This window comes from Equus quagga, chromosome 1, assembly GCF_021613505.1.
Source record: "Equus quagga isolate Etosha38 chromosome 1, UCLA_HA_Equagga_1.0, whole genome shotgun sequence".
Classification (NCBI taxonomy): Eukaryota; Metazoa; Chordata; class Mammalia; order Perissodactyla; family Equidae; genus Equus; species Equus quagga.
Genome location: NC_060267.1, coordinates 74,974,961 through 75,001,729, shown reverse-complemented (window position 1 = coordinate 75,001,729; position 26,769 = coordinate 74,974,961). Strand labels below are relative to the sequence as shown.

At 40.0% G+C, this 26,769-nt stretch overlaps 1 protein-coding gene across 1 annotated transcript in view; it reads right to left on the bottom strand.

Moving 5' to 3' along the window:
- Window positions 1-26,269, bottom strand: part of HSDL2 (hydroxysteroid dehydrogenase like 2) — a 64,583-nt gene extending 38,314 nt beyond the window's left edge. The window contains exons 1-6 of the mRNA XM_046644402.1: window positions 26,118-26,269; window positions 16,905-17,068; window positions 15,530-15,628; window positions 9,345-9,459; window positions 4,261-4,364; window positions 3,149-3,247 (exon numbers count right to left, since the gene is read on the bottom strand). Coding sequence (XP_046500358.1) covers window positions 3,149-3,247; window positions 4,261-4,364; window positions 9,345-9,459; window positions 15,530-15,628; window positions 16,905-17,068; window positions 26,118-26,134 — 598 coding nt within the window. The 5' untranslated portion in view covers window positions 26,135-26,269. The remainder of the gene's footprint in view (window positions 1-3,148; window positions 3,248-4,260; window positions 4,365-9,344; window positions 9,460-15,529; window positions 15,629-16,904; window positions 17,069-26,117) is intronic.
- Window positions 26,270-26,769: the final 500 nt, after the last annotated feature.

Here is a 26,769-nt window from a genome sequence, read left to right as displayed (position 1 = left end):
CTTATTTGGTACCTACATTTCATATTCCCAGTTCTTATTTGGTACCTACATTTCATATTCCCAGTTCTTATTTGGTACCTATATTTCATGTTCCCAGTCACTCAACCATAACCCATTTACAGTTAACCATCTATATCACATGGTTATTTCCTTGACATTATTTCCTCTCTTCATTTCCCTTTTTCTTGGAAGTCTCTGCTCTGATTGACCTGCTATTTCATTCAGAGCCCTTCTAGAAAATTTTTCTCAAATGTGATATCCTTGCATGTCCCCTCATCTTCCTTTCATCCTGTCAGTAAATGTCATCTTGACTGGGTCCCCTCCTATCAGTAATCTATAGATATTATCCCACTGCCTTCTAGTTTCTGGTGTTGATGACAAAGGGTCTGCAATCTGGTTCTTTTTCCTTTGTAAGTAACATGTATTCTGCCAGAAAGTAGGTAAGATTTTCTTATTATCCTAGAAATTCTGAGATTCTCCCAGCTGTCTTTTTTCCCTCATAAATTTGACCTCAAACTTGGTAAACCCTTTAATCTACACACTGAAGTCTTTCTTCAGCGCAAGGGAATTGTTTCCTATGTTTAGTTCAACTATTGTTTCTCCCCATTTGTGCTTTTTTCCTCCTTCTGGGCCTCCTGATATTTGCATGTGAAGTCCCCTAAGTCTCTTTTTTCTCTCTTCAGGGTATTTTTGCTCTGTGTTTTAAGATATTTCTTACACTTGAACTTGCAAGTTACTTATTCACTTGTTCACAGCGACCATCCAATTCTTCAATTCAACTACTATATATTTTTTAATTCAAAACACGATCTTTGTGTAGTTCCAGAAAGCATTTTTAATGCCACAATTCAATCTCTTAAGTAGCTGTTGTATTTATGTAATCAAGGTATCGCCTGTTTTCTTTAGCAGTTTTATTTCTCTGAAAGCTGTTACTCTGGGTGCTTTGTTTATTCCTTCTGTGTTTGGATCCCAGATCCCCTTAGCTGCACCACACTTTTTCTTTGTCTCCTCATTGCTCTACTCACCCTTAGGTAATTTAAACGATGGCAAGCTTGCCCACAGTGGCAAGTGCAGCAGTCTCTGCTCCATGAGCAGGTAACACATCAGATGTCCCAGTTGTTGAATCCATTTGGGGGCCTAAGAAGAAGTCCGCCTGGTTTCCTCACTGTCCCAGCCTCAAGGGTAGGAAATACTTATTGCACCTTTTGTGTGTTTTTTTTGTTTTTGTTTTTAAAGACTGGCACCTGAGCTAACAATTGTCGCCAATCTTTTTTTCAATTCTTCTCTCCAAAGCCCCCAGTACATAGTTGTATATTCTAGTTGTAGGTCCTTCTGGCTCTGCTACGTGGGATGCCACCTCAGCATGGCGTGATGAACGGTGCCACGTCCGCACCCAGGATCCAAACCAGCGAAACCCCGGGCCGCCGAAGCAGAGCGCATGATCTTAACTACTCGGCCGTGGGGCTGGCCCCTTACTGCACCTTTTGAATCCCTCTTGTTGAGCTCCTCAGATCTCCATGGGTCAAGCTCTCTCCAGGAACTTCTGAGGATTTATTCTTTCTCCAGTGCTCTCTACTGGCCCCATTCTGTCCTCCAGACCAGAGGGGAACAAAGTCCTTCACAAGTGTCTCAGTTACTTCTCTTATAGAATCAATGCCGTGCTAATTCCTTCCAAGTCCTGCCTGCCTGCCAGCCCAACAGCTGTTCCACTCAGGGGAGCGTGCAGGTAGCTGGAAAGGGAAGATGGCAAGGACATGAGTTCTAACAGGCACCTTCCCAGAAACCTTTCCCTCTAACCCTCAAATAAGTGGAAAATAGTCCAAGTGGCCATCTGTAAGTTTCAAGGAATGTACTGAAGAACATGAAGATACTTTCAAAAGGAATCCAAAAATCCCATTCATTCAGTAAATATGAGTGACCACCACGTGCATGCCCACCATGTCTCAGGAGCAGAAACACCAGTATTGACTCCTAAGGAGTTTCCTTGGAAAAATGGCCACACTAATTTGAATGTTTAAATGTTGATGTTAGTGTAATGAAGGTCCTGTTAAATTTTTAAAAAGTGAAATGAAAAAGTGGTTCCCACCACACAATCACTTTAGGATTAAACATACTTTTCTGGAATAGGATTGCCATTTAGATTTAAGATGAAAGAAGTTAATGTTTTCACAGGCATTATCTATTAAATATATGGAAAAATGTATAACAAAATAAATTGTCTTTTCTTTTTCCTCCTTTAAGCTACTATGATATATAAGTGGAGAATAAGAACCCACAAAAAGGCTTTCCCTTTCTTTTTTTTTTTGAGAATTAGCCCTGAGCTAATATCTGCCACTAATCCTCCTCTTTTTTGCTGAGGAAGACTGGCCCTGAGCTAATATCCATGCCCATCTTCCTCTATTTTATATGTGGGATATAAGCAAAGCTTGACAAGTGGTGTGTAGGTCTACACCTGGGATGCCAAACGGCAAACCCCAGGTCACTGGAGTGAAACGTGCAAACTTAACCGCTGTGCCACCGGGCCGGCCCCCCTTTCTGTCATTTTGGATGGGTCTCCCTCATTTTTATACAGCATATTCCCTAACCTGCAAGCCAGCAGCTTCTGTCATACGTTTACTCTAAAGCTGCATACAAAGCCCAGCCATATGCAGGTTCTCCTGTAAGGGGGTCTAGGCTCTCTGTGAACTCAGAAGCAGCCACGTGAAAGTACAGATAAGTCAGCTTTTCATAAAGGAAAGAGACAAAGGTAACAAGAATATAAGAAAGTAAACAAGAATTCATTGGGATATGTGAAGAGAAAACCAAAGCATGAGAACCTGCAGAATTTAGTGAGGTACCAAGGACGAGAATGGAGAAAAAGTTAGGGAAGCACAGTTGGCTTTAATGAGACTCAGGTGTTCCGGTATTCGATGTTTCTAGTATAGCAATTGGCTGAAGAGTCAGTCCTGTAGTCCAAGTCAAAGCTAGAAGATGATTGAAAAGGGCCTTATCTGTACAACAAAAAGTTTAACTTGCTTTCCAGCAGACAGAATGGGGTTACCATTGATAGTCTACTCACTCCCACCACTACACCCACCCAAGACACATCGCACGAGTGTCAAGGGCAATCAATGAGAATCCAATAAATGGATTTTTTTTAAGTACATACCTGTTTTAGGCCATAATGCATTGACTGCAATTTCACCTTTGAATTCTTCTGCCATTCCAAGCACACACATAGACATACCATACTTAGCAATGGTATAAGCTGAAGGAAACCACAAAGAATAGTATTTAATTAAGAAACAAACTAATTTGTGGGCATAAATAACCAATTTCCTTCTATTACTATTTCTTCCCTGATACATTTTTTCAGAATTCTCTAAGAATATAAAATATACAAAATATAATTTTAAAAATGTACTGTTTTCAAAAGAACTATTTTTATGGAAGTAGCTGAACAGGAATGAACTAGTTTTATATATTTCCATTCTAATATTTTATTAAAAGAAAAGATAAACTTTCATTTTTCTCAATATAGGGATGTTACTTGTTTTTTTTTTTTCTTTTTAAAGGATGAAAGTGATCATTTCAAGGGAAACTACTGCTAGTAAAACCACAACAAAAGGTTACACACTTGTTTAACCTACTCAATTAAAACAGTACTTTTTTCAGTTTTGCACCGTGGGTTTCTACTCCAACTGCCTGTGCAAATTTTAGTGAATGATGTAGCAATAAGGGCTAAGTATCTGATACAACTATTTTAACGGAGACACCCATATGTAAACCTTGTCACTTAGCATACTTCCCACACAACCATCTTAAAGGAGGCACCCACACATAAATCTAGTTATTTAGCACACTCCCCTTAAGTCATTAGTTTGCTGTGAAATGTGAAGCATTTCATGGATAGTTTTTAACCAACTTCATTGAACAATAAGTTAACGTACAATAAAACACACCAATTGGGACTTGAAGGAGCTTTCTGGGATGATGGAAATCCCTATCTTGATTGGCAGGTTGGTTATCCAAGTGTATACATTTGTCAAAACTTATCATCAAAGAATCATTAAGATCTGTGCATTTTATTGAGTGTAAATTATACCTCAATTTTTTAGATTACAGACAAAAGATTAAGAATCTGCTTTCCAAAATGCTACCGATTCTGCATAGAAAATTTAATGTTGAATACTATGGACAAATTACGATTATATCATAGATATACTGATTTAATACAAAACAAATTAACCAAACAAACCATCCCCTCATTCTCCCACCTACCACAGTGCTGTTTGAACCACAGTGGGTTGAGGTTCAGTGGTGGGCTGAGATTGAGGATATGAGCGATTTTACTCTTTTTCAGATAAGGAATACATGCTTTAGATCTGAAAGCAAAAGAAAACACAAGTCAATAGCTTTCTAACACCTTCCTCACTTACATTTTAAACCACTGCTATAGAGCAAGGGAACTTGCTCAGTAATCTGTAGGGTACTTTCATTTGTTTGTTTTTACTTTTCTAGAATGAAGCTAAGAAGAACAACTAATTTTCATCCTTTGAAGCTTTGCTTAATGGCCTGACAACATGATCTGCTTGAAGAAAATAACCAAATCCTTGGCACATTAGCCTTAAATCCAACTCAACTATATCCTTCCAAGTTCTCCCTCCCCGACACACACACACAACTTTCAGTAACAGTTAATGTACTTGTCGGCCAGCAAAGCCAGCAGTGTGGTAAAGAACATGGGTGTTCAAGTCAGACCTGGGTTCAAATCTTCTTTCTGCCCCTTCATTGTGTGATCTTGGGCAAAACATATAGTCTTCTAATTCTCAATTTTCTCACTTGTAAATGTTGGTAATACCTGCTACCATCTAGGACTGACCAAGGGATTAAAATGAGAGGATATATATGAGATACAACAGTGCAGATACTAAACATGAAATAAACAACTGCTATTATTAGTATGACATATGCTGACTAATTTCTTCTTAGTAGGTGTGGTATTCCTACTACCTTGGAACTGAAATTTAATAATATAACTCCCAATCCATTCCCAAATTTAATTTGCACCAAAATGCAATGCAATATGTCTTTGAGGGCAATATTTAGTTTAAAAAAAAAAACTCTTCATAAGGGTATGCAAATTATTTTACAAAAGACTCAAGTCTAATATTTTAAAATTTTAATTATTAAGCTATAACATATTGTAGCATAATAATTTTATAGCTTTTAGTTTTATTTCTCATTCAATAACTTCTCGGACTTTAAACTAGTCCATTCTTCTTTCAAGTCAGTTTTCTGATTACCAAATGTACAACATTCTTGTTATCACCTGCAACACCTTTTCAAGTTTACGAACCAAATACAATCAACATCACTAAAGGGATTTTGTACATACTGCTGTTCCTTTCCAAAGATGCTTCACTTTTACGAGGGTGAGGGGGGGAGGTGCAAATATTACCGCTCATATTCATTAAAATAGTGAAGGTGCACCTCAAAGCATCAATAAGAAACAAACCAAATCTATTTCAGGCAATAAAACGATATTTTACACTCGAAAGAGCTCCTCTCATTGACATTATAAGCATGAGCTTCTCCTTTGATCTATCAGACAAACCTTTCTACCTGCACTTCGCTCCCCTGACCCTCGACAGGGACTAATCCTACATCAGGTGCATTTTCACAGCACATGCCTTATCTTATATACTATACCGAAAACTCTTAGCACCACGCTTAGAGACTAACACCTTCAGTTTAAAGAAATAGTTAAGTTTATCGAAAACGTACTGTGTGCAAGGCCTTGCACTTACTACTTTTACATGAATTATTTTACTTACTCAGGGTTGTGAGCTCAAAGGCCTGTAGGGAAGTTGAGTAAATAAAGCAAACGGGGTATGAGAAAAATCAACTGTTCAGAAATATAATCGAACCTTATTACTGAATTTCTATAAGCATTTAACATGATACAAACACATACAATACTGGAGATTATATATTTAATTAAAACTTAAAAATACAAATTAAGGGTCTGCCTTCTACCTCCCCTCTGCCTTCCAACCCTGTTTTGCTAAACAACTAAAACACAAGGCACAGGCCACAGGCCCCTGGGCGCCAGGGACGAGAGACAGCTCCAGTTCCTTGCTGAAACCTCCAAAGAGGTCAGTTCTCTGGGCCTCACCCCCACTCTCTGCCTGAGGATGCTCCCCAGGCTTCCCTGAGAAAACAATCTATATTTATTTTCCATGAAGAAATGAGTGTCACTAAATAAAACACAAGACAAAAATTAAAATGGAAATGTTTCATTATGAACTTCTCTGTTATAACTTATACCCTTCAAAGAGGGCTAAAAACCTGAACATTCTCTTTGGTCCAAAGGTCAATGTCAGGTCTTTCATTTGGCAATGCAATATGCCTTTAACTGGGAACAATAGTTAGTTTTACCTTGAAAATAGCTGTTCATAAATGTAAGAACTTTAAACAGTGAATAGAATCTTTGCTTAAAAAAGGGGTTTTTACTTTAGGGTATCTATTCCTGAGATATCTGTAGATTTCTTATTCCAATGTGCTCATATTTAGTTTAGAGACCTACAGCTTATATATTCCATTGTCAGTTCTTCAACTACACAAATAATTTCAATGAGAAAGGTAATTGAACACGGTTAGTTCATTTGCTTATAGTTTGAAATTAGGATTTTTTGTTTTGTTTTGAACTGAATCTTCAAATCTACAATTGTAGGGGCTGGCCCTGTGGCTGAGTGGTTAAGTTTGTGCGCTCCGCTGCATGCAGCCCAGTGTTTCATCGGTTCGAATCCTGGGCGCGGACATGGCACCACTCATCAAACCACGCTGAGGCAGCCTCCCACATGCCACAACTAGAAGGACCCACAACGAAGAAGAATATGCAACTATGTACCGGGGGGCTTTGGGGAGAAAAAGGAAAAAAAAAAAACCTTCAAATCTACAATTGTAGTAATGTAGTTTAGGCCATCATTTTCATTTTTGGAAAATGACCTCAGCATAGGAAAGGGGCCAGATTGTTCTTGCAAGTGGATTTTCCAAAGACATAATTTCACAAGGAACGAACAATGAGAATCATACATTTGCGTTTACATAAGTGATAATGTCAGCTAAAAAAGCCAAGTCTTTGATGCAATCTTTGTTTGGGAACAGCTGAAAATTTTCTCTTGGGTGGCAAAAAGAGCTGATTTCTTTCAAATTAAAAACAAACTATCTTCAACAATATGCTACAGCCACACAGTCTTGTCACAGAGCAGACAATCACGTGTGTATTCAACATGAGGAAAGCACTGAACTGTCTGTGGTTCAACCCACGGAAGTGTATTTCGTTCTGAGAATTCATAACATAAGCCATTTTTAACTTTTTAGCAAGAGCACTTCCTAATGAACAATACAATAAACAAACTGAATTTACGTACCTCAGTGAAACATTTCCACATTAGTGTAGATTTTCATAAGCTTAACGTTAACAATGACCATCACAGCAGCACTGTCTATAGCTATGATTACTAATTTTGACAAATCTATATTAACCCTCCTAAGACATTTCTCAACACTTAACAAGTCACTTCCTAATGCTCATATTACGGGTACCCAGTCTAAAAATTTTTTAATCACACCAAAATTCTCCTGACACCATAAATAAACATAACTAGGTGGATGGAATATTTATATCTGTGGCTTCATCACCTATATTAGAAACTGCCACAAATGATTCACCTTTCTCACATATTGTGCCCTTCTGAGCCTTAATTCAACATGGTGAGCAACAGTATTCCTGGTTGGTTTATATTTTTAAACACCTGTTTAAATGAGTGCTTACATTTAATCAAAATTCTTTCTCAAAGTTTCCAGCTATAAAAGATTTTGATGCTCAGATAATTTCTTCATGTAACACATAACTGTATCACATACAACATTGCTGATTTTATTTGAAAATAAACACAAACCCTATTGAAATGTTAGTCCTTTTATAGCTCGTTAAGTTTTTCACCACAATCTTTTCTATATGCTTGCCAAAGTTCTTACCATGGTTTGATTCACTACGATATACCTTACATATTGCGTTTACAGAAGTAAATTCAATAAAGTAAGCTCTCACTCATTTCAGTTGAACATATGGCCCTCTTGGCATAAGTCTCATTTTCCCACTTCAGGTAGACATGGGTATGAGAAATATTTTACTTCCCTCTTTAATATAAGAAAAACAAAAGCATAAGAACAATGAACGGCAACTTGTTAGCCTATCCTCCACATTCAGAAGACAATGGAGCTCATGACCCATCTAATGAGCCAACTGATACTGTGCCACTCAGCCATGTAGGAATGCTGTCTCTATGTGGCCAGATTTTCCAATGCTTCAAGAAAATCCAGAAATCTGCATTTTTGTGTAAATATGATTTTTTTCATGTAGGCAACTGATGAAATTTTGAACGTAGGTAACTAATAAAAACAATTTTAACATGGTGAGGGCCAAGTTTTGCAAACCCAACAAAACACAGCTGGGGGCAAAGTTTAGGACTAAGTTAACAAAGTTTATATTTAACCCTCATGACCAATCCTATGACATACTTCTTTATTATCCCCATTTTACAAATGAGGACACTAAACCTGCAAGAGGTAAGTTACTCGCACAAGGTCACGAGATAGAAAGTCATGAGGAATAGGGGGCAGGATTTGAATCCTACTCAGAGGAGTCTGGCTCCAAAGCCCAAGGTCCTAACCACCTGTTCTATTATACATATAAGGCAGATACACATAAGAGACATTTAAGGCAGACAAGCAAGTTCTATCTATCCTTATGTCTACAAGCAAAATGGTAGAACCCGAGGGTAAATAAATAAACAAATGGACACTTAAACAAAAGAGGGGACCATCTGATCAATCCAGAACAGATCTGGACTACCCTTCACTTTCATTCTATATTCTATATTTCTCCTGATATTGTTCAAGATAGAATTAGCCTTTTGTCAGTTACATTAAAATGTGATTCAAAATGAGCTTTCTGTTAGTTATATAACTTAAATTCAAGTGTTCTGTAGAGGAAGGAGAGACTATTGCTGGCTTGAGTAATAAGAAGACTATGAAAGGCTTGGTATGCATATATGTATTTGTTCACGCAAACATTTGAAAATGCTTGAGCTATACTTCAGTCTTTCCTAGAGTCACAGAGAAAAGGAGCTCTGAATAAACTCTTTACTTAAAATACTATCTGCTGCCTCGGAGTACTTTTAGGCCTTTACAAGTATTGAGTAGATTTTAAACTGTATTGATAATCCAGTTCAAATCTGTTTACAACGATTCTATGAGGAATCATTGCAACATTCTCTCCCACAACTCTAACTTACGTAAGGTAGGTGCCTCTGGTGTTGACATTCATCATCAAATCCACTCTCTTCGTAGGTGTCTCCAATGTGTTGGTCAAGCTGATAGCACTGGCGTTATTCACCAAAACATCAATTCCTGTTTTCAAATAATTAGTTTCCTATTAGTGTAACTTAAACTTCATAACAAAAAGAAATAAAAACATTCACATAGTTGAACCCTAAATTGACTCACAAATACTTCCTTTAGGTAATATGACTGACCAATACAACGATGTAAGACTCAGTAGCTGTGTTTAAAGGCCCAAATGATTTTCCCTGGCACCACGGAGACAGCCAATCATCAGAGCTCCACATGACACTACGAGGAGGCTTAGTCTTTAATGGTTTGTAGCTTCCATTCTTCTCTGTTCCCTTACCTTCTGGTCTTCCTTCCCTGTCTCCAAGAACCTTAAGTCAACGTCCTTAAAGTTTTCCCTCCTCTCTAGCATCTTTCCAAGGCCTGCCCTCTTTCCAATCACACCACTCCCCCTCCTCTCGAAGACCCTTACTTAAAGGAGAGAGCTCCTTTCTGGTCTTGGGAACTAGAAAAAGAGAACAGACCTAGAGTTTCAATTCCAGGGAAATTATCAAAGTAGACCAAGTTTGTTTTGTAACCCATACACAAAATAAAATAAAAGAAAATAAGTCTAGAATAACTATTATTTCTGCATAGTCGATCCAGTCCCTACCCATATGTAACATATTTTGTTTATAGTTATGAGTTTAATTAAATACGTTAAAATGATAAAATACAAAAGTATTTCAAACCCTTCTCTGTGTTTCTACATGGACTTCATAATTCTTTCCAAAAAGCACTTAATGTTCCACCAAATAGAAATATCACAATTTCTACTGCTAGGATTAGACTGTTGCAATAAACATCTTTTGTTATCCTTGTAACTTTGCCATGCCTCCTCTCTCACAATATGTGGATAATGGTTTAAATAAGGTTATTATACTCACTGAAACACTTTAGTCATAAGCACCCTGTGTTCATATATAGCAACATTATAAAATTTTGATCACATCCTCCTTCCTCAATTTCCACACCCTTTAGTATAGAGTTTGTGTTGCTAACGTTTTCTTAAAATGTGTCCTTAGACTAGCTTTGGATTTAACTGTAATACATTTTATAGCTTCATTATAGTAAAACTCAAACTCAAGTAAATCATCTGTATATCCGAGACAAGTTCTAGGTGCTGTGACTACCACCTTTCCAGAATGAACATAACAATGCTTGCCTTCAGCAGTGGAAAAGGCCCGTGGAAAGAATTTTTAAATCTAGGACATGTTTCTCAATCCACAAAGCTAGTTGCTCAACCACATTACTAAGAGATAATCACCGAGGGCCTACTCTACACCAGCCACTCTGCCAGGCCTAAAAGACAAGATAATAGTCACTAAAGAAGAAACCAGGTGGGAGCAAAGCAAATTGAGGGTCAGGGTGAGATGCTGAACTGATGGGTATATATATGTGTGTGTGTATATATATATATATATATATATATATACACCACCTGTGTAGAATTACCCTATTCAGGAAGTTGAAGCTAGTGAGAGTGGATCCAATCAATGGATTCTTTGGGCAAATCCAGACTTTACTGACTTCATCTCTCTCACTATGTGATAACAAGTGACAAGTATGTTAGCAGCACAAACTCTGGGCCCAAAAGCAAAGAAAGCAGATGAGGAATGAAGATATACTGATGTGGCAAATATATCTGACTTGCCAATGATAAAGAAAAAATGGGTCCAATTTAAGAGGTAGGTTAAAATACTAAACTCAGATGGGCCAGATTAAAATGGATCAGGGGACGTAGTGGGAAATGATACACAAAAGGCATATATGTGCCAGCTGCAGGAAAAAAAAAAGGTGGCAGGAAAGAATGTTTCTGTGGTTTATGAAATAGCATAATTTGGGGCCGGCCCCATGGCCAAGTGGTTAAGCTTGTGCGCTCTGCTTTGGCGGCCCAGGGTTTCGCCAGTTCAAATCCTGGTCGTGGACATGGCACCACGCATCAGGCCATGCTGAGGCAGCGTCCCACATGCCACAACTAGAAGGACCCACAGCTAAAAATACACAACCATGTACCGGGGGGCTATGGGAGAAAAAGGAAGAATAAAATCTTAAAAAAAAAAATAATAATAACATAATTTGCTCAAGGCCTGAAAAACTCTGAAGGTGAGGGAAGGCAAGGGGATCGGGAGCACCAGGTGGCATGCTCATCAACTGCTCAGGACTTTGTCAAGGACAATTATCCAGCAGAGAGAAATATCAGGACGGAGGTAAACTTTTCCCTAAAAGGCAGAACTCAAAGGTCTACGGAATTCCAAACAGAAGGCCATACGAGTAGCAACCACAGTATGGAACTGAAACCAGACAAACAAAAAATAAAGGCATGGGATCTCTGTGGAAAAAGAATACAGAGGAAGAAGAAGAGCAGGCTATTAATCATCTCTTATAGACAGGGCATCATCCTGATTAGGAGAGAGTAGCAGCCGAGTAGCTGAACAGCGCTCACTCTTAACTCTGCATTGTTATGCCAGGAAAGCAGAGGTTAATGGGAAAATGGAAAGCAAAAACTTTTAAATACAGTAGTTCCCCCTTATCTGCGGTTTCATTTTCCACAGTTTCAGTTACCTGTGGTGAATCGCCGTCAGAAAATATTAAATGGAAAATTCCAGAAATAAAAAATTCACGAATGTTAAATTGAGCGTTGTTCTGAGTAGTGCGATGAAATCTCCCAATGTCCATCCGAGGACATAAATCATCCCTTTGTCAGGCGTATCCACACTATACCTGCTACCCACTCATTAGTCACTCAGTAGCCGTCTTGGACATCAAATCAAATGTCAAGTAGAATAGTGCTTGTGTTCAAGTAACCCTTTATTTTACTTAATAATGGCCCTCAAGCTCAAGAGCAGTGATGCTGGTAATTCGGATATGCCAAAGGGAAGATGTTAAGTGCTTGCTTTAAGTGAAAAGGTGAAAGTTCTTGACTTAATAAGGAAAGGAACAAAATCATATGCTCAGGTTAAGATCCACGGTAACTTGTGTTACAGCATGTTGTTATAACTGTTCTATTTTATTATTAGCTATTGTTGTTAATCTCTTACTGTGCCTAATTTATAAATTAAACTTCATCATGGGTATTATGTATAGGAAAAAACAAAGCACATATAGGGTTCAGTACTATACATGGTTTCAGGCATCCACTGGGGGGTCTTGGAACGTATCCCTCAGGGCTGCGGGTGGGGGACCACTGTATAGCAAAGTCGATACTAAGGAGAGAAGGAAATCTTAGGAAAGATTCCAAAATAGAGTAACTCCATGACCAATCTGTAAATTTAGCAAGAATACAGAAGTGTTTCAGATGCCCCTCTCAACAACAGACAGCAAAATATATTGGGAGATTTTTTTCCCCAAAGATATGGAAAGCATCACCTCTTAATTGAAGATTTCTACCAACTGAGTTTAAGTTCCCATGACACGAGTTCCAGGCCAATAATACAGATCAACAGGTATCCGAAGAAACAAAAACCAACATTTCCCTATGTTCCTTCCATTTTCTCTGTCTACTCCTGGAAAAATAGATCACATGATAGGTAAAATTAGAATAATCCAACATTGAAGATGCTGAAGGAATGATACCAGGTCCAATGGAAACAAGAAGCTATCGTGGCTGAGAATAAACCCCAGACTACCGGTGCATCTGAGTGAAACCTCTTTGGCTGGGACAAAACAGAACAAGAAAATGCGAGAGGAGAGATTTCTAGCTTTAATTTTCCCAAGAAAGATTTCAATTTGGGTCTTCAAGTTCTCTGTGGCAACAAGAGAAGAAATTCATTTGTGAGACTTTAATTTCCCTGTAGGAGCCTGTCGATGCAAATAATCTGTAACCAACCTATAAATCAAAATTGGGGTGAGTTTATTATGAGCCAGATCTGAGGACCATATAGCCTGGCAGAGTCCTTTCACAAAGGAATGGAACACTCCAAAGAAGTCGGGTTGACACAGTGGTTATATACCATCAAAGAGCATGTATCACATATGATTGGAATGTCCCTTTTACAATAGTCACGAGATTGCTTTGCTGGCATGGCTTTTCACATAGCAATTGATGAACACAGCAGGTAGCACGTCTGTGGTTTCAAGCCAGGTGGTCACAAGGTGAGCACTGTAGGCCAGCAATCAATCCTTAGTTTAGAGAGAGATGCTTATCCTTAAGGAAATGCCAATGTGGGGGAAGTTCCATTCTTATCTTTAAGGGCATTGTTCTTATCTTTGGGACATAGTAAATACTTAAAAGATACACAATGCACGCTCAGTGGCCACCTCAGGCCCTTTTGGAAAAACAAGTTCAGACCAAATTAGTTTTACACCAAATGTCTTCCCCATATACTCCAATATATCCTTTTGCTTGCCATTTATTGATCAAGCCCAATACTGGAAAGTGGAGATCCTTCACATTTTGACAGTCAAGCATATACTATTGGGCTATGCTGTATTAGCACATACTGTATAACTCTCTCTGGTGAACCAGGCTGGACACCACAAGTAGACTTCAAATGGAAAGTTACATAGCGGGTAAATTCTGGGCCTGAACAGTATGGCCTTGAGTACCTTTAACTAATGTCCTGTCTTGACCCATTTCAGAGGGTTCTTGGGACCATACCGGACAACAACTGAACTGTTGTTAGGACAGAAATAAAGGTTGAGCAAGGGCTCAGATGAAGGTGGCAGCAGCCTTCCCCAATATTCTGATGATCTCATTCTCCAAGAAGGATAAACTCACCCTCAGTTGATAGACACAATGGATCAACAGACAGAACTAAAACTGGATGAATACAGGGATAGGAAAAGTTCCAGTCTATCCCCACGCACCTCCTCCCTTAATTCCTCCCTAAAAAATGAATGGATACACTAATTAAGTCCAATCCTTATTAGCACTAACTGGCCACTTTTACTAGCAGCTGAAGTCATTTTAGATAAAAGGTCTTGCACATGAATGTGGCTTCCTCTCCTTTCTCTTCCACATTTATGGCCCTATCAGTAAGAAAAAAATCAGTAAGTTTGCATTCTCTCTCCTCTTCTCAAGTGGGCATTCACATCACTTTGGGAAACGTGGCCACCTAGGGGTAAGATTTTGGATTTAAAGGAAGAGGCCCCACTTGAGCCAAAGCTCCATGCTCCAGTCCAGTATAACACAGCTCTCTACCCTGGGGGTTAGAAGCAAAAGCCTCGCTAAGGAGACAGCACTACCTTATTCCCATTGGCCAATATCCCTTGTATGTCCATACAGTCTCTGGAATATTAGGAGGGAGCGTGGTAATGGTTTGGGTAGGATTTGGACATGGCTAGGTGCTTTGCTATAATATCATCAAAACCTTAGCTCAACCCCAAATGCCTGCCTTCTAGGAGATTATGAACTAACTGGGGAGAAAAAAGAACTACTAAGATCTAAAGCAGTACAAGATAAGGATCGAAGGAATGTTTTAGGGGTTCAGAGAAAGAAACATACACTTCTGATGAGTGGGCATGGTCAGGGAATTGGCTTCACGAAGGAGATGAGATTTAAGCACAGAAAGATGGGATTGCAAAAGACAGAGAAGGGAGCATTTCAGGAAAGATCGGAGGTGGAAGGCTGGGCACTAGAGGAGCCTCAGGAAGGGGAAGAGAAAATGCGAAGAGGTAAAAAATTCAAGGTAAGGAGATGGAAGTCAACTATTTTGGCTAGAGTAGGGAGTTTACACAGGGGTCTAGAAGATGGAATCAAAAAAGTCTGTTGAGATCAGAATGTGAAATATCTTGAACGCCAATAAGTTATCTGCACTTTTCCAATAAATATGAAAAAGTTATCAAATGACAGTTAGATTAATTGGGGAGAGGCAAGTGGATGGGGTCTGGGAAACTACTTGGTTAGATGTACATTATTGTCAGGGTTCTAACTCAATACTGGATGGCAGATTTGTTATATTATTCAAAATAATTGTCAACAATTAAAAAAAGTCATCAGATGGTTTTAAGCTATGTTTCTGTGTCAGCAAATACTCATTTGGGGTTATATTCCAAGGACTCAGAAAATTTAAAAAAATTAAAAATTAAAATTATAGTTACACCTATATTGCAAAAATAGTCAACAATTATTTCAGAATTAAGGCACTACCTCCAAATTTCTCAACTGCTTTCTCCACTGCATTATTGATTTGCTGTTCATCTCTCACATCAACAACACATGGCAAGGCCTTTCCTCCAGCTGCTTCGACTACAAAGGATAAACAAACAAAAAAAGCATGAAAGCATTCAAATATTAAACTTGTCGTTCTGATACAAGAGTCAAAAGAAATTAGTATCCCATTTTCAGAAAATCAATATAAATAACTATGTCTCATAACTACTAGCAACTCGATTCTACAGTAGGAAAGATTGACCAACCCATCTCCAGCTTCAGACTAGCTGGACCAACTCTATAAAAAACAAAAAATGGAAGATAATTTTAAAAGAATTCTATGAAAAAGCAAAAAAAGAAAAATAATTTTAAAAAGCTTTATTATGGAAAATTTCAAAAGGATACAAAAAACATAAAGAATAGTATAATGAATTAGCATGAATCTATCATCTACTTTCAACGATTATTAACATTTTACCAGTTGTTTAATTTGTTTCATTTATCTGCCCCTAATCCCATTTTGGGTTTTGCTGATGTATTTTAAAACAAATCCCAGGCATCATTTCACTCATACATACTCCATATGCATTCCCCTAACATAACCACAATGCTATTAACCTAACTAATAAAACTAGCAATATCAACTGAAGTTGAAATTTTAAGCCCTCCCTCCTGATACTCTGACCAAAACAATTCCGTGAATATCAGCACTCAATAATTATTTGTGAACTGAAAGTATTAAAATGATGACTTGAGAATTGTGCAGAGAATAAATCACACAGAGAGCTTTTTCAAGTGTTCACATCATCCACCATTCAAGTATCTCCTCTCCGCTTCCACTCCAGCTCTCTGCTCCCATCCAAGAACCACTGCCCTCTCGAGACACGATTTTTAATGGGAGTCTCTCATATTACTCAAAACTGCTGGAGAGGGGCCGGCCTGGTGGCACAGTGGTTAAGTTCGCATGTTCCGCTTTGTGGCGGCCCAGGGTTTGCCAGTTCGGATGCTGGGTGTGGACATGGCACCGCTTGGCAAGCCATGCTGTAGTAGGCGTCCTACGTATAAAGTAGAGGAAGATGGGCATGGATGTTAGCTCAGGGCCAGTGCCAGTCTTCTTCAGAAAAAGAGGAGGATTGGCAGTAGTTAGCTCAGGGCTAATCTTCCTCAAAAAAATAAACAAACAAAAAACCAAACTGCTAGAGAAGAACAACAGAGCCTAATCCCTACTCTAAGGTGTCAAAATACTTCTTTAGCCAGATAAAATTATTTTTAGGGCAGCTTTCAAACAGCTATAATTAAACTCTCCAGCAAATTCTCTACATATTAAAACCACGGGAAGGGCATTTCATGCAAAGGGCATTGTCACACTCACCTTCTTCAGCAGCGGTATAGATTGTGCCTGAAAGTCTGGGGTGTGGATGGGTGGTCTTCGCAGCAATGACAATATTTGCTCCGTCCTTTGCAGCTTTCAATGCAATAGCTTTGCCAATGCCACGGCTTGCGCCTGTGATAAAAACCGTGCATCCCGCTAGCTTCCTACAACAGAACAAGTGCGACCTTATTAGAAATCTCAACGTTTTATTTACTTACCAGTGTCAGGAATGCATGCACATTTTCGCAATATATGCTTCCCCCTCTGAAACTTTCTCTAAACCCTCTTCCCTCCTCCTCTGATAGTTAATAATTCTACTGGACTCCCATCGTACGATTTAGAAACTGTTTATTACAAATGCCGTTGGCCAGACTTGCTGTGATTTGGCAAACAAAATCTGCTCAAAGGAGAAGTAAATCTGAAAGAGAAATGAGGAATTAATAAACTACATAAACATGCATTTTCTTGCCCACTTTTACAGTGTTAAAGCTTATTTTTGGGTAGCAGGATAGTGAGTAAATTTTATCATATTCTTCAAATTTTCTACAATGAATACATACCACTTAAAAGAAATTATCTAAAAGCAAATAATTGCTTAATGGATGCTGATCATTGCTCATAACAGCGAGAGTGGAAACAACAGAAATGTCCATTAACTGATGAATGGATAAATAACACGTGGCATATCCAACCACCGAGGGGTGTGGGATTTCTTTTTGAGGATCATGAAAAGGTTTTAAAATTGATTGTGGTGATGGTTGCACTACTCTGTGAATATACTAAAAGCCACTGAATTGTATACTTTAAACAGGTGAATTGTGTGGTGTGTGAATTACATCTCAATAAAGCCATTACTCACACAAAACTAGGAGGCTGGCAAAGAACTCAGGGTATTGATCAAAAGCTTCTCTGAGCCAAAAGTACTAAGGAAAGTTCTCTGAGCCCATTCATTCTTTACATCCATCCACCTTCACTTTAAACTTCCTACTTAGTTGTTAGGTGAGAAGGAAAGATCTAAAATAAAGTCAGACAACAGAAAGGAAAACCACTTTCTTGTTTACTTTCTAAAGGGAAATAAAAAAGCTTGTCTAAGGAGAAGGATGAAGAGAGTACAGCAAAAGTGACAATAACAAAGAGAAAGGGGGACAGTAACCAGAGACAGGCTTGTTAACAAAAGAACATAAGGCACTTGCCAAAATCCAGAAGATTACACTCCAGAAGTTAAGAAATCAGAGGTGAGTGTGGGAGGAGGATTTTAAAATAAAGAATAACTGGTTTGGTAAGAAAGAAGGGGATGGGGGCAGGCCCTGTGGCCCAGTGGTTAAGTTCACACGCTCTGCTTCCACCGCCCAGGGTTTCACTGGTTTGGATCCTGGGCAAGGACCTAGCACCATTCATCAAACCATGCTGAGGTGGTATCCCACGTGCCACCACGAGAAGGACCCACAACTAAAATATACAACTATGTACTGGGGGGCTTTGGGGAGAAAAAGGAAAAATTTAAATAATAATAATAATAATAATAATAAAGAAAGAAGGGGAGTGGAGAAGAAACAGAGAGGTGGCAACTATTTTTCATGAAATACAGCAAACATACCAAAAGCATATAAACTAATATGTACAAAGAACAAAATAAAATGAATACCAAGAAACAGAATAAAATATTACCAGTACCCCAGAGCCTGCCGTCTATTCCTCTCTAACCCAATCTTCCTTCTTCCTCCCCCACCCCACAAGATAAAAACTATAAACATTATTACTCATTCCCTGGTTTTTTACTATTCCTTTTCTTTGTTTTTTTTGAGGAAGATTAGCCCTGAGCTAACATCTGCTGCCAATCCTCCTCTTTTTGCTGAGGAAGACTGGCCCTGAGCTAACATCCGTGCCCAGCTTCCTCTACTTTATATATGTGGGACGCCTGCCACAGCATGGCTTGCCAAGTGGTGCCATGTCCACACCCAGGATCCAAACTGGCAAACTCCGGGCGGCTGAAGCGGAACGTGTGCACTGAACCGCTGTGCCACCAGGCTGGCCCCATACTATTCCTAATACCTACATATCTACGTCTAAGCCGGGGCCAAATCCAACCCTCCATCTGGTTGTGGGTGGTCCTAGAGCTAAGAATGGCTTTTACAGATGAACATTTATGATCAGTTTGATGAGAGGGAACACGAACTCTGAACCCCAATTAAGCAAAACATGATCTCCCTGTTACAGACTGAACTGCATCTACCAAGAGGATACGTGGCAGCCCTAACCTCCAGTGCCTCAGAATGTGACCCTATGTGGACACAAGGTTACTGCAGATGTCATCAGTTAAGAAGAGCTCAAACTGGAGGAGGGTGGGCCCTTAATCCAATATGACCGGTGTCTTGATAAGAGGAGGGAAGACTATGCAAAGACAGACACAGAAGGAGAACTCCATGTGATGACAGAGGCAGAGCTTGAAGTGACGCAGCTGCAAGGAGCGCCGCCTACACCAGAAGCTGGGAAGACACAAGAGGCAAGGAAGGATTCTACCCAGAATTTCAGAGGGAGCGCGGCCCTGCTGACATCCTGACTTCAGACTTCTAGCCTCCAGGACTATGGGAGAATAAATTTCTGTTTGAAGCCACTCAATTCGTGGTACTTTGTCATGGCAGCCCCAGGAAATTAATATGCCCTCCCGCTTCCCCCTAAAAAAAGAATTTCATTCTTCTCATGAGTAGATCTGTATTACAAAAATTATACTTGTTTTGAATTTTACCAACAAAAAATATTGTGGAAATTGGTTCTCTGTTGCTATACATACATCTCATATATATATGATGTTATATATACATCTCTTATACCTACATAGTATCTCCAACTTTGCCTCTTGCCCATAAAGCCTAAAATATTTACTATCTGGCCCTTTACAGAAAAAGTTTGGCTAACCATGGTCTAAATAATACACTGTTTAGCTTTTGCCTAATTTTGAATTTTTTCTTTTTTTTTTTTTGAGGAAGATTACCCCATCTTGGCCAACATCTGCGGCCAATCCTCCTCTTTTTTGGCCCTGAGCTAACATCTGTGCCCCTCTTCCTCTACTTTATATGTGGGATGCCTGCCACAGCATGGCTTGACAAGTAGTGCATAGGTCCACACCCAGGATCCAAACCGGTGAACCCTGGGCCGCCAAAGCGGAACATGCGAACTTACCCACTGTGCCACTGGGCTGGCCCTGAATTTTATATAATAGACTCATACAGTATATGTTATTCTATGATTCACTTCTTTCATAAAACATAGTTTGGAGACTTATCCATGTTGGTGCAAATAGCTACACTTATTTTAATTAATATACAACATTCCACATATAAACACACTATAAATTATTTACTCATTCTACTGTTTATGGACTTTTGGCATGATCTCCAGGTTTTTTTTTTCCTATTATGAACAATGTTGCTAAAAATATTCTTGTACCCTTCTTCCAGTCACATGTGCAAGAGCTTCTCTAGGGCAAATACCTACTGGTGAAATTGCTGGATTATTGGGCATTGCTGTAGATTAAACATGTCACAGATCCTCTGGCATTCCTTCCATCAAGAGGAGGGGTATATGCCCCCCCACCCCTTGAGTCTGGGTCAGCTTTAAGACTTTTTTGAGCAATAGAATGTGATGGAAATCATATTCTGGGATTCCCAGGCCCAGGTTGTAAGACAGCTGGCAGCTTCCACTTTCTCTGTCTTGGAAGCCAGATGCTATGTTGCAAAGAAGAGGGACAGATTACCAACTGATGAGAGGCCAGATGAGAGAGGCCGTAGAGGGTGAGAGGCCTTTTAGGACATTTCAGCCCCAACCAAGGACCCAGCTGAATGCAGCCATATGAACGACCTCGACTTAGAGTGTGCAGAGCAGAAGAGAACCCAGCCCATCCACAGAACTGTGGATAAAGATAAATCACTGTTGTTTTAAACCATTACGTTTTAGAGTGTTTTATTACACAGCAATGGATAAGTGAAACACACACTGAAGTTCAACTTTCCCAAATAATGCCAAACCTCTTTCCACAGTGGTGATATTCCCACCAGCAGCAATGTATGACAGCTCCCACGGTTCCACAGCTCCCTAACACCTGATGTCAGACATTTAAAATTTTTGCCAATCTGGTAGATATGAAATGGTATCTCACTGTGGTTTTAATTTGCATTTCCCTGATTACTAATAAAGTTGAATATATTTTCATATGTTAGTCACTTATGTTCCTTCTGTGTAATTCCTATGAATTAGTTTTGCTCATCTTTCTATATAGTTAATTTTTTTGGAATAACTCATAAAAGTCTATGAGTTATATATCTTTAAGACATCTTCTCATTTGTGGCATGCCTTTTCACTATCTTTACAGTATCTTTTGAAAAGGAGAAATTCTCTATTTTCTTGTAGCAGAATTTATGAATCTTTTCTTTTACAGACAACGCTTTTGGGGTTAAGAAATCCTTCCCTGAGCCAGCTCTGATGGCCTAGTGGTTAAAGTTTGGCACGCTCTGCTTCAGTGGCCCAGGTTCAGTTTCCAGGCATAGAACCACACCACTTGTCTGTCAGTAGCCATGCTGTGGCAGGAGTCCCATGTATAAAATAGAAACAGATGGGCATAGTTGTTAACTCAGGGCCAATCTTCTTCAGCAAAAAGAGGAGGATTAGCAGTGGATATTAGCTCAGAGCTAAACTTTCTCAAAAACAAAATTAATTTAGGGGCCAGCCCAGTGGCACAAGTTCCCACATTCCGTTTCAGCAGCCCAGGGGTCGCTGGTTTGGATCCTGGGTGCAGACCTATGAACCTGCCTGCTTGTCAAGCCATGCTGTGGCAGGCATCCCACATACAAAGTAGAGGAAGATGGGCATGGAAGTTAGCTCAAAGTCAGTCTTCCTGAGCAGAAAGAGGAGGATTGGTGGCAGATGTTAGCTCAGGGCTAATCTTCCTCAAAAAATAAAAAAATAAAACAAATTAAAATGGGATGGTTGGAGTTTAACTTTTCTAGGTCCTTGTATTATTTGGGAGAACGGTAAAATTATATTCACTTTAGACTTCAGTAAGTTCTATATATGTTAAAAATTTCTAGGTTCAACACGATAAATAGAAATCCTAGACCCTGATAGTTTTGGTAACAAGGATGGGATGCCAAAAGAGACATAATTTCCTGGAAGAAAAAGGACAAGAGCCCTGTGAGACAGGGTAAGGGATAGCAAAAGATTCCAGTACCACGCTCTTGCCCATGGCAACGGGGAGAGTAAGGATCTTCATCTGTTCTTATATTAAAGAAGGAAACCAACAAGAGGCAGGTATATACCGTAAGACACAATAGTATTCGAATTGCCACACTAATACCACCGCCAATAATAAATCTGCTAAGTTCAAGATTTCTTTGCACTTCTTTTTGTCTTTAGAATAAATCCCTCCAAAGGTGCATAGTCAAATTACTATGTTAAAAATTATTTGAATTCTTTCTTTTTCTTTGTATGTTAATGTGATAAATTTGATATAGCGCTAATCCCCTTTGTTTATATTGGCATTCCATTTTACTTTCTTTCTTTCTTTTTTTTCTTTTCTTTTTAAAGATTGGCACCTAGGCTAACAACTGTTGCCAATCTTCTTTTTTTTTAAGGATTCGCACCTGGGCTAACAACTGTTGTCAATCGTTTTTTTTTTTTTTTTTCCTGCTTTATCTCCCCAAACCCCTCCTGTACACAGTTGTATATCTTAGTTGCAGGCCCTTCTAGTTGTGGTAGTTTATTTGTTTTCCTCCATCTTTGGTAAGGGATGTTGTAAAACATGTATATGGTTTAAAAGTCAAAACCTTATAAATATGTACACTTAGAGAATGAACTAATCCCATGCCTGCAGGTAACCAGCTTCATTAATTTCTGGCTTATCTTTCTTGTATGTCTTTTTCCAAAAATCCACAAATACGCACACACATATATAAAACACATCGTGTGTGTGTGTGTGTATGTATGTAATTTTCTCTTCTTTTTTATACAAAAGGCAGAATACATAGAGAATTAAAGTGATTTTTTTAATGTAAGTATTTAGATGAAAATGTGCTGACTATTGCTTTAACAAGCAATAACCCTTTGCCTTGGGTCCAGTTGGATGGATAAAGGACATTTTCCTGCTCACTCAGAATCTCAGGCACTGGTGGAAAGAAAGGCAAAGGCAGCTTCTCCTCTTAACCTGAGGCCCAAGTCTATCCCACAAAGGAACTCCTCCAGCTCTAAAGCATTAGGAGCAGAGTATGGAAGCCGAGAGAGAAAGGACCCAAATTCCGCCGTCCCATCAGCAGATGCTAAAACTTGCTAACAAAGAGTCAACTGACACCACTATTTACCAAAACTCTCTGGTACCTCAAAATCAGGGGGAAGGTGATAAAATTTTTAATTATTTTTAATAAGAAAAGCACTTAGAAACTATACAAGCTATTCTAAAGTTCCTTTGGAAAAATAAACATCTAGGAATAACCAGGAAAATTCTGAAAAAGAATCCAAATGGGGCAGGAACCAGCCTTGCCAGATAATTAAACATTTTATAAAACTAGAGAAATTTAAATAGTTTTGGTCCTGGCACATGAATAGACAGACCAAAGCAAGAGAATAAAAAAGTCAAGAAACAGACCCTCATAATACAAGAATGCAGTTTACGACAGAATTTAGTTTACGACAGAATTCTGGGGCCAGGCCAGTGGGACAGAGTTAAGTTTGCATGTTCTGCTTCAGTGGCCTGGGTTCACCAGATCGGATCCCGGGTGCAGACCTACACACGGCTTATCAAGCCATGCTGTGGCAGGCGTCCCACATAGAAAGTAGAGGAGGATGGGCACAGATGTGAGCTCAGGGCCAATCTTCCTCAGCAAAAAGAGGAGGATTGGCAGCAGATGTTAGCTCAGGGCTAGTCTTCCTCAAAAAAAAAAATAATAATAATAAAATGAAAGCCAAGATAAAATGAAAAGCACCGAGAAAAATATTTGTAACACATATGATATAGAAGGAAATTTTAAAACTCGAGCTCTCAAAGATCAAAACCTAATTGTGTAAGCCAGGCAAAGAAAAAGATACACACATGGCTTTAAACTAGGATTTCTCTATCTCTGCACTATTGACATTTTGGACGAGATACTTTGTTGTTGGGGTCTGTCTTGTGCATTATAGGATGTTTATCAGCATCCCTGGACTCCAACCATTAGATACCAGTAGCATCTCCCCTCAATGTGACAAACAAAAATGTTCCCAGACACTGCCAAATGTCCCATGGGGGTCAAAATCCTCTTTGATGAGGACTACTGCTTTAAACATATAAAAATATCCTCGGGCCCAGCCCCCTCTCCAAGTGGTTAAGTTTGCACACTCCGATTCAGGGGCCCTGGGTTTCACCGGTTCGAATCCTGGGCACGGACATGGCATGGCTCATCAAGCCATGCTGAGGAGGCATCTCACATGCCACAACTAGAGGGACCCACAACTAAAAATACACAACTATGTACCTCAGAGCTTTGGGCGAAAAAGGAAAAATAAAATCTTAAAAGAAAATCCTTATCCTTACTCACGATCCAAATTTTAACTATAATGAGGTGCAATGTTTTTTCTCCGATTAGGTTTTTTTTTAAAGATTCGCCCTGAGCTAACATCTGTTGTCAATCTTTTTTCTTTTTTTTTTTTTCTTCTTCTTGTTCTCCCAAAGCCCCTCAGTACATAGTTGTGTATTCTAGTTGTAGGTCCTTCTAGTTCTGCGATGTGGGATGTCACCTCAGCATGGCTTGAAGAGCAGTGCTAGGTCCATGCCCAGGATCCAAACCAGCAAAACAGGGGCCTCCAAAGCAGAGTGCTTGAACATAACCACTCGGCCATAAGGCCAGCCCCTCTAATTAGGTTTTATCATCAAAACAAACAATTTTATTATCAAATATTTTGCTGTTGGCCAACATGCTGGATTAGGAAATCTGATTCATCCTTTTGGGTGTGCATCCTCTTTGGAGAACTATTAGTATTAGCAGCTTCGGGAATTTATCATACAGATACATTTAAATATGTGCAAACAGGTTAATACAAAGATAATCATTGCAGTAAAAATGGAATAATAAAAATCTAGAAACGATCTGGTATCCAGTATTAGGGACATGGTTAAATAAATTATGATACATCAATAGAATAGTATGTAACCATTAAAAAGGAGGAAGATCTACATGCACTGAAAAAGTGTGTCCCAAGACATATTAAGTAAAATAGCAAAGCCCAGAAGAGAGTTTACTCCTATTAAAAGGGGGGAGGGGGGTGTTAGGGTGGTGTATAAAATGTTTATAACCGCAACAAAAAATGTTTATAAATGCATAGAATATCTTTGGAAACATACCAGAGAGCCACTGGGGGACTGGAAGTTAAGGATGAGGAAACTCACTTTTGACCATTCACTCTTTTGAGCTGTTTAAGTCTTTTGGCCATGAGCTTGTATGTTTCAAGCAAATTACAGAATGGACATGCCTCTCAGCTAAGACACCCATGCTTTCTAGAAACAGAAAATAGAATGGTGGTTGCCGGGAGCTGAGGGGAAGGACACAAGAGTTGTTTAACCAGTACAGAGTTTGTTTTCCAGGCTGAAAAAGTTCCGGATATTGGTTGCACAACAGTGCGAATGTACTTAATACAACTGAGCTGTACACTTGAAAACGGTTAAGATGCCAAATTTTACGTCATGTGTATTTTACCACAATTAAAAATCTTTTTAAAGTGAAAAACATATACCCCCCAAAAGCTACCCATACTTTTAAGGTTTTGTTACTAACTTGAAAATCATTTTCTAAACACCCCATTATTTTATTATTCCAGAATTGAGCGCTCGGAACAAGTGGAGACTCATCAGCGGCACGAGTGTTCCAGCGACCTTTCACCTAGAACTTGCACGCCTTCAGCAAGACACCCAGCTATTGCTAAACCCAAGGTAGGGCCCGCCTGGGTACTGCAGGGTAACCAACTCTGCATCCTTTACCTGTGGAAGAGGTTTTTCCAAGGCTGCCACCCTAAGTACCCAACTTTGGGTTACTTTTCACGCGTTAACTGCAGATGGTAAGAACACGAAATGCAGCGCGGAAGAGCGTTCCAGAGCGCGCCCGGCAGCTCCAGTAACTCTCCCACCGCCGGGGCCGGGCCCCCGGGAAATCCACTCCGGCCCCACCTAGCCGCGCAATCCCCGCAGCCCCTTACCCGGTGTTGGGTAGCATGACTTTCGTAGATCCCAGTCGATGGCGAAAACAGCGACAGCGAGCTGGCAGAGAGAGGCGGATCTTCTCGGCGCATTTAGCCCCGGCCCCAGACCTCGCCCCCCGAGACCCCGCCCCAGGCCTGCAGGGAATGGGCGCTTGAAGAAGGGAGAGGGCGCTGAGTGCGCCTGCGCACGTAGCGGTCCTCCCTGGCGCTCCCCACTGTCTAGTCTGTGGAAACCGGCTCCCTGCGCAAGCGCAGTGAAGGACAGCTCCACCCCGCCCCTGCCCCGGGGCTCTGCGGTGACAATCGGGCTCCCGCCGGCGCCTGGCGAAGTGGGCACGTCAGCTGCTGCGTACGCCTGTCCCCGGCCTGGGAAGGGTTTCTGGTCGCAGCGCTGCCTTCCTGTGCCAGCGGGGTGGCCGTTTGAGTCCTCCAGCGGGGACCTTGAGGGCTGGGGTGCGGCTTCTCCCCCAACACATTCTGCGCTGGGCGTGCGGTGGCTCTCCGTCCTCCCTCCCTCCGTTCCCAAGCCGGGGCGCCTGCTGGGCTGCGCGCTCCCTCGGAGGCCCCCTTGGGAACGCTTTTCCCCGGCAGAAGCCGGCCGGCGTCGCATTTCGCCTCCCCCTGCGCATCAAGGCTAAAGCCGGGCCGC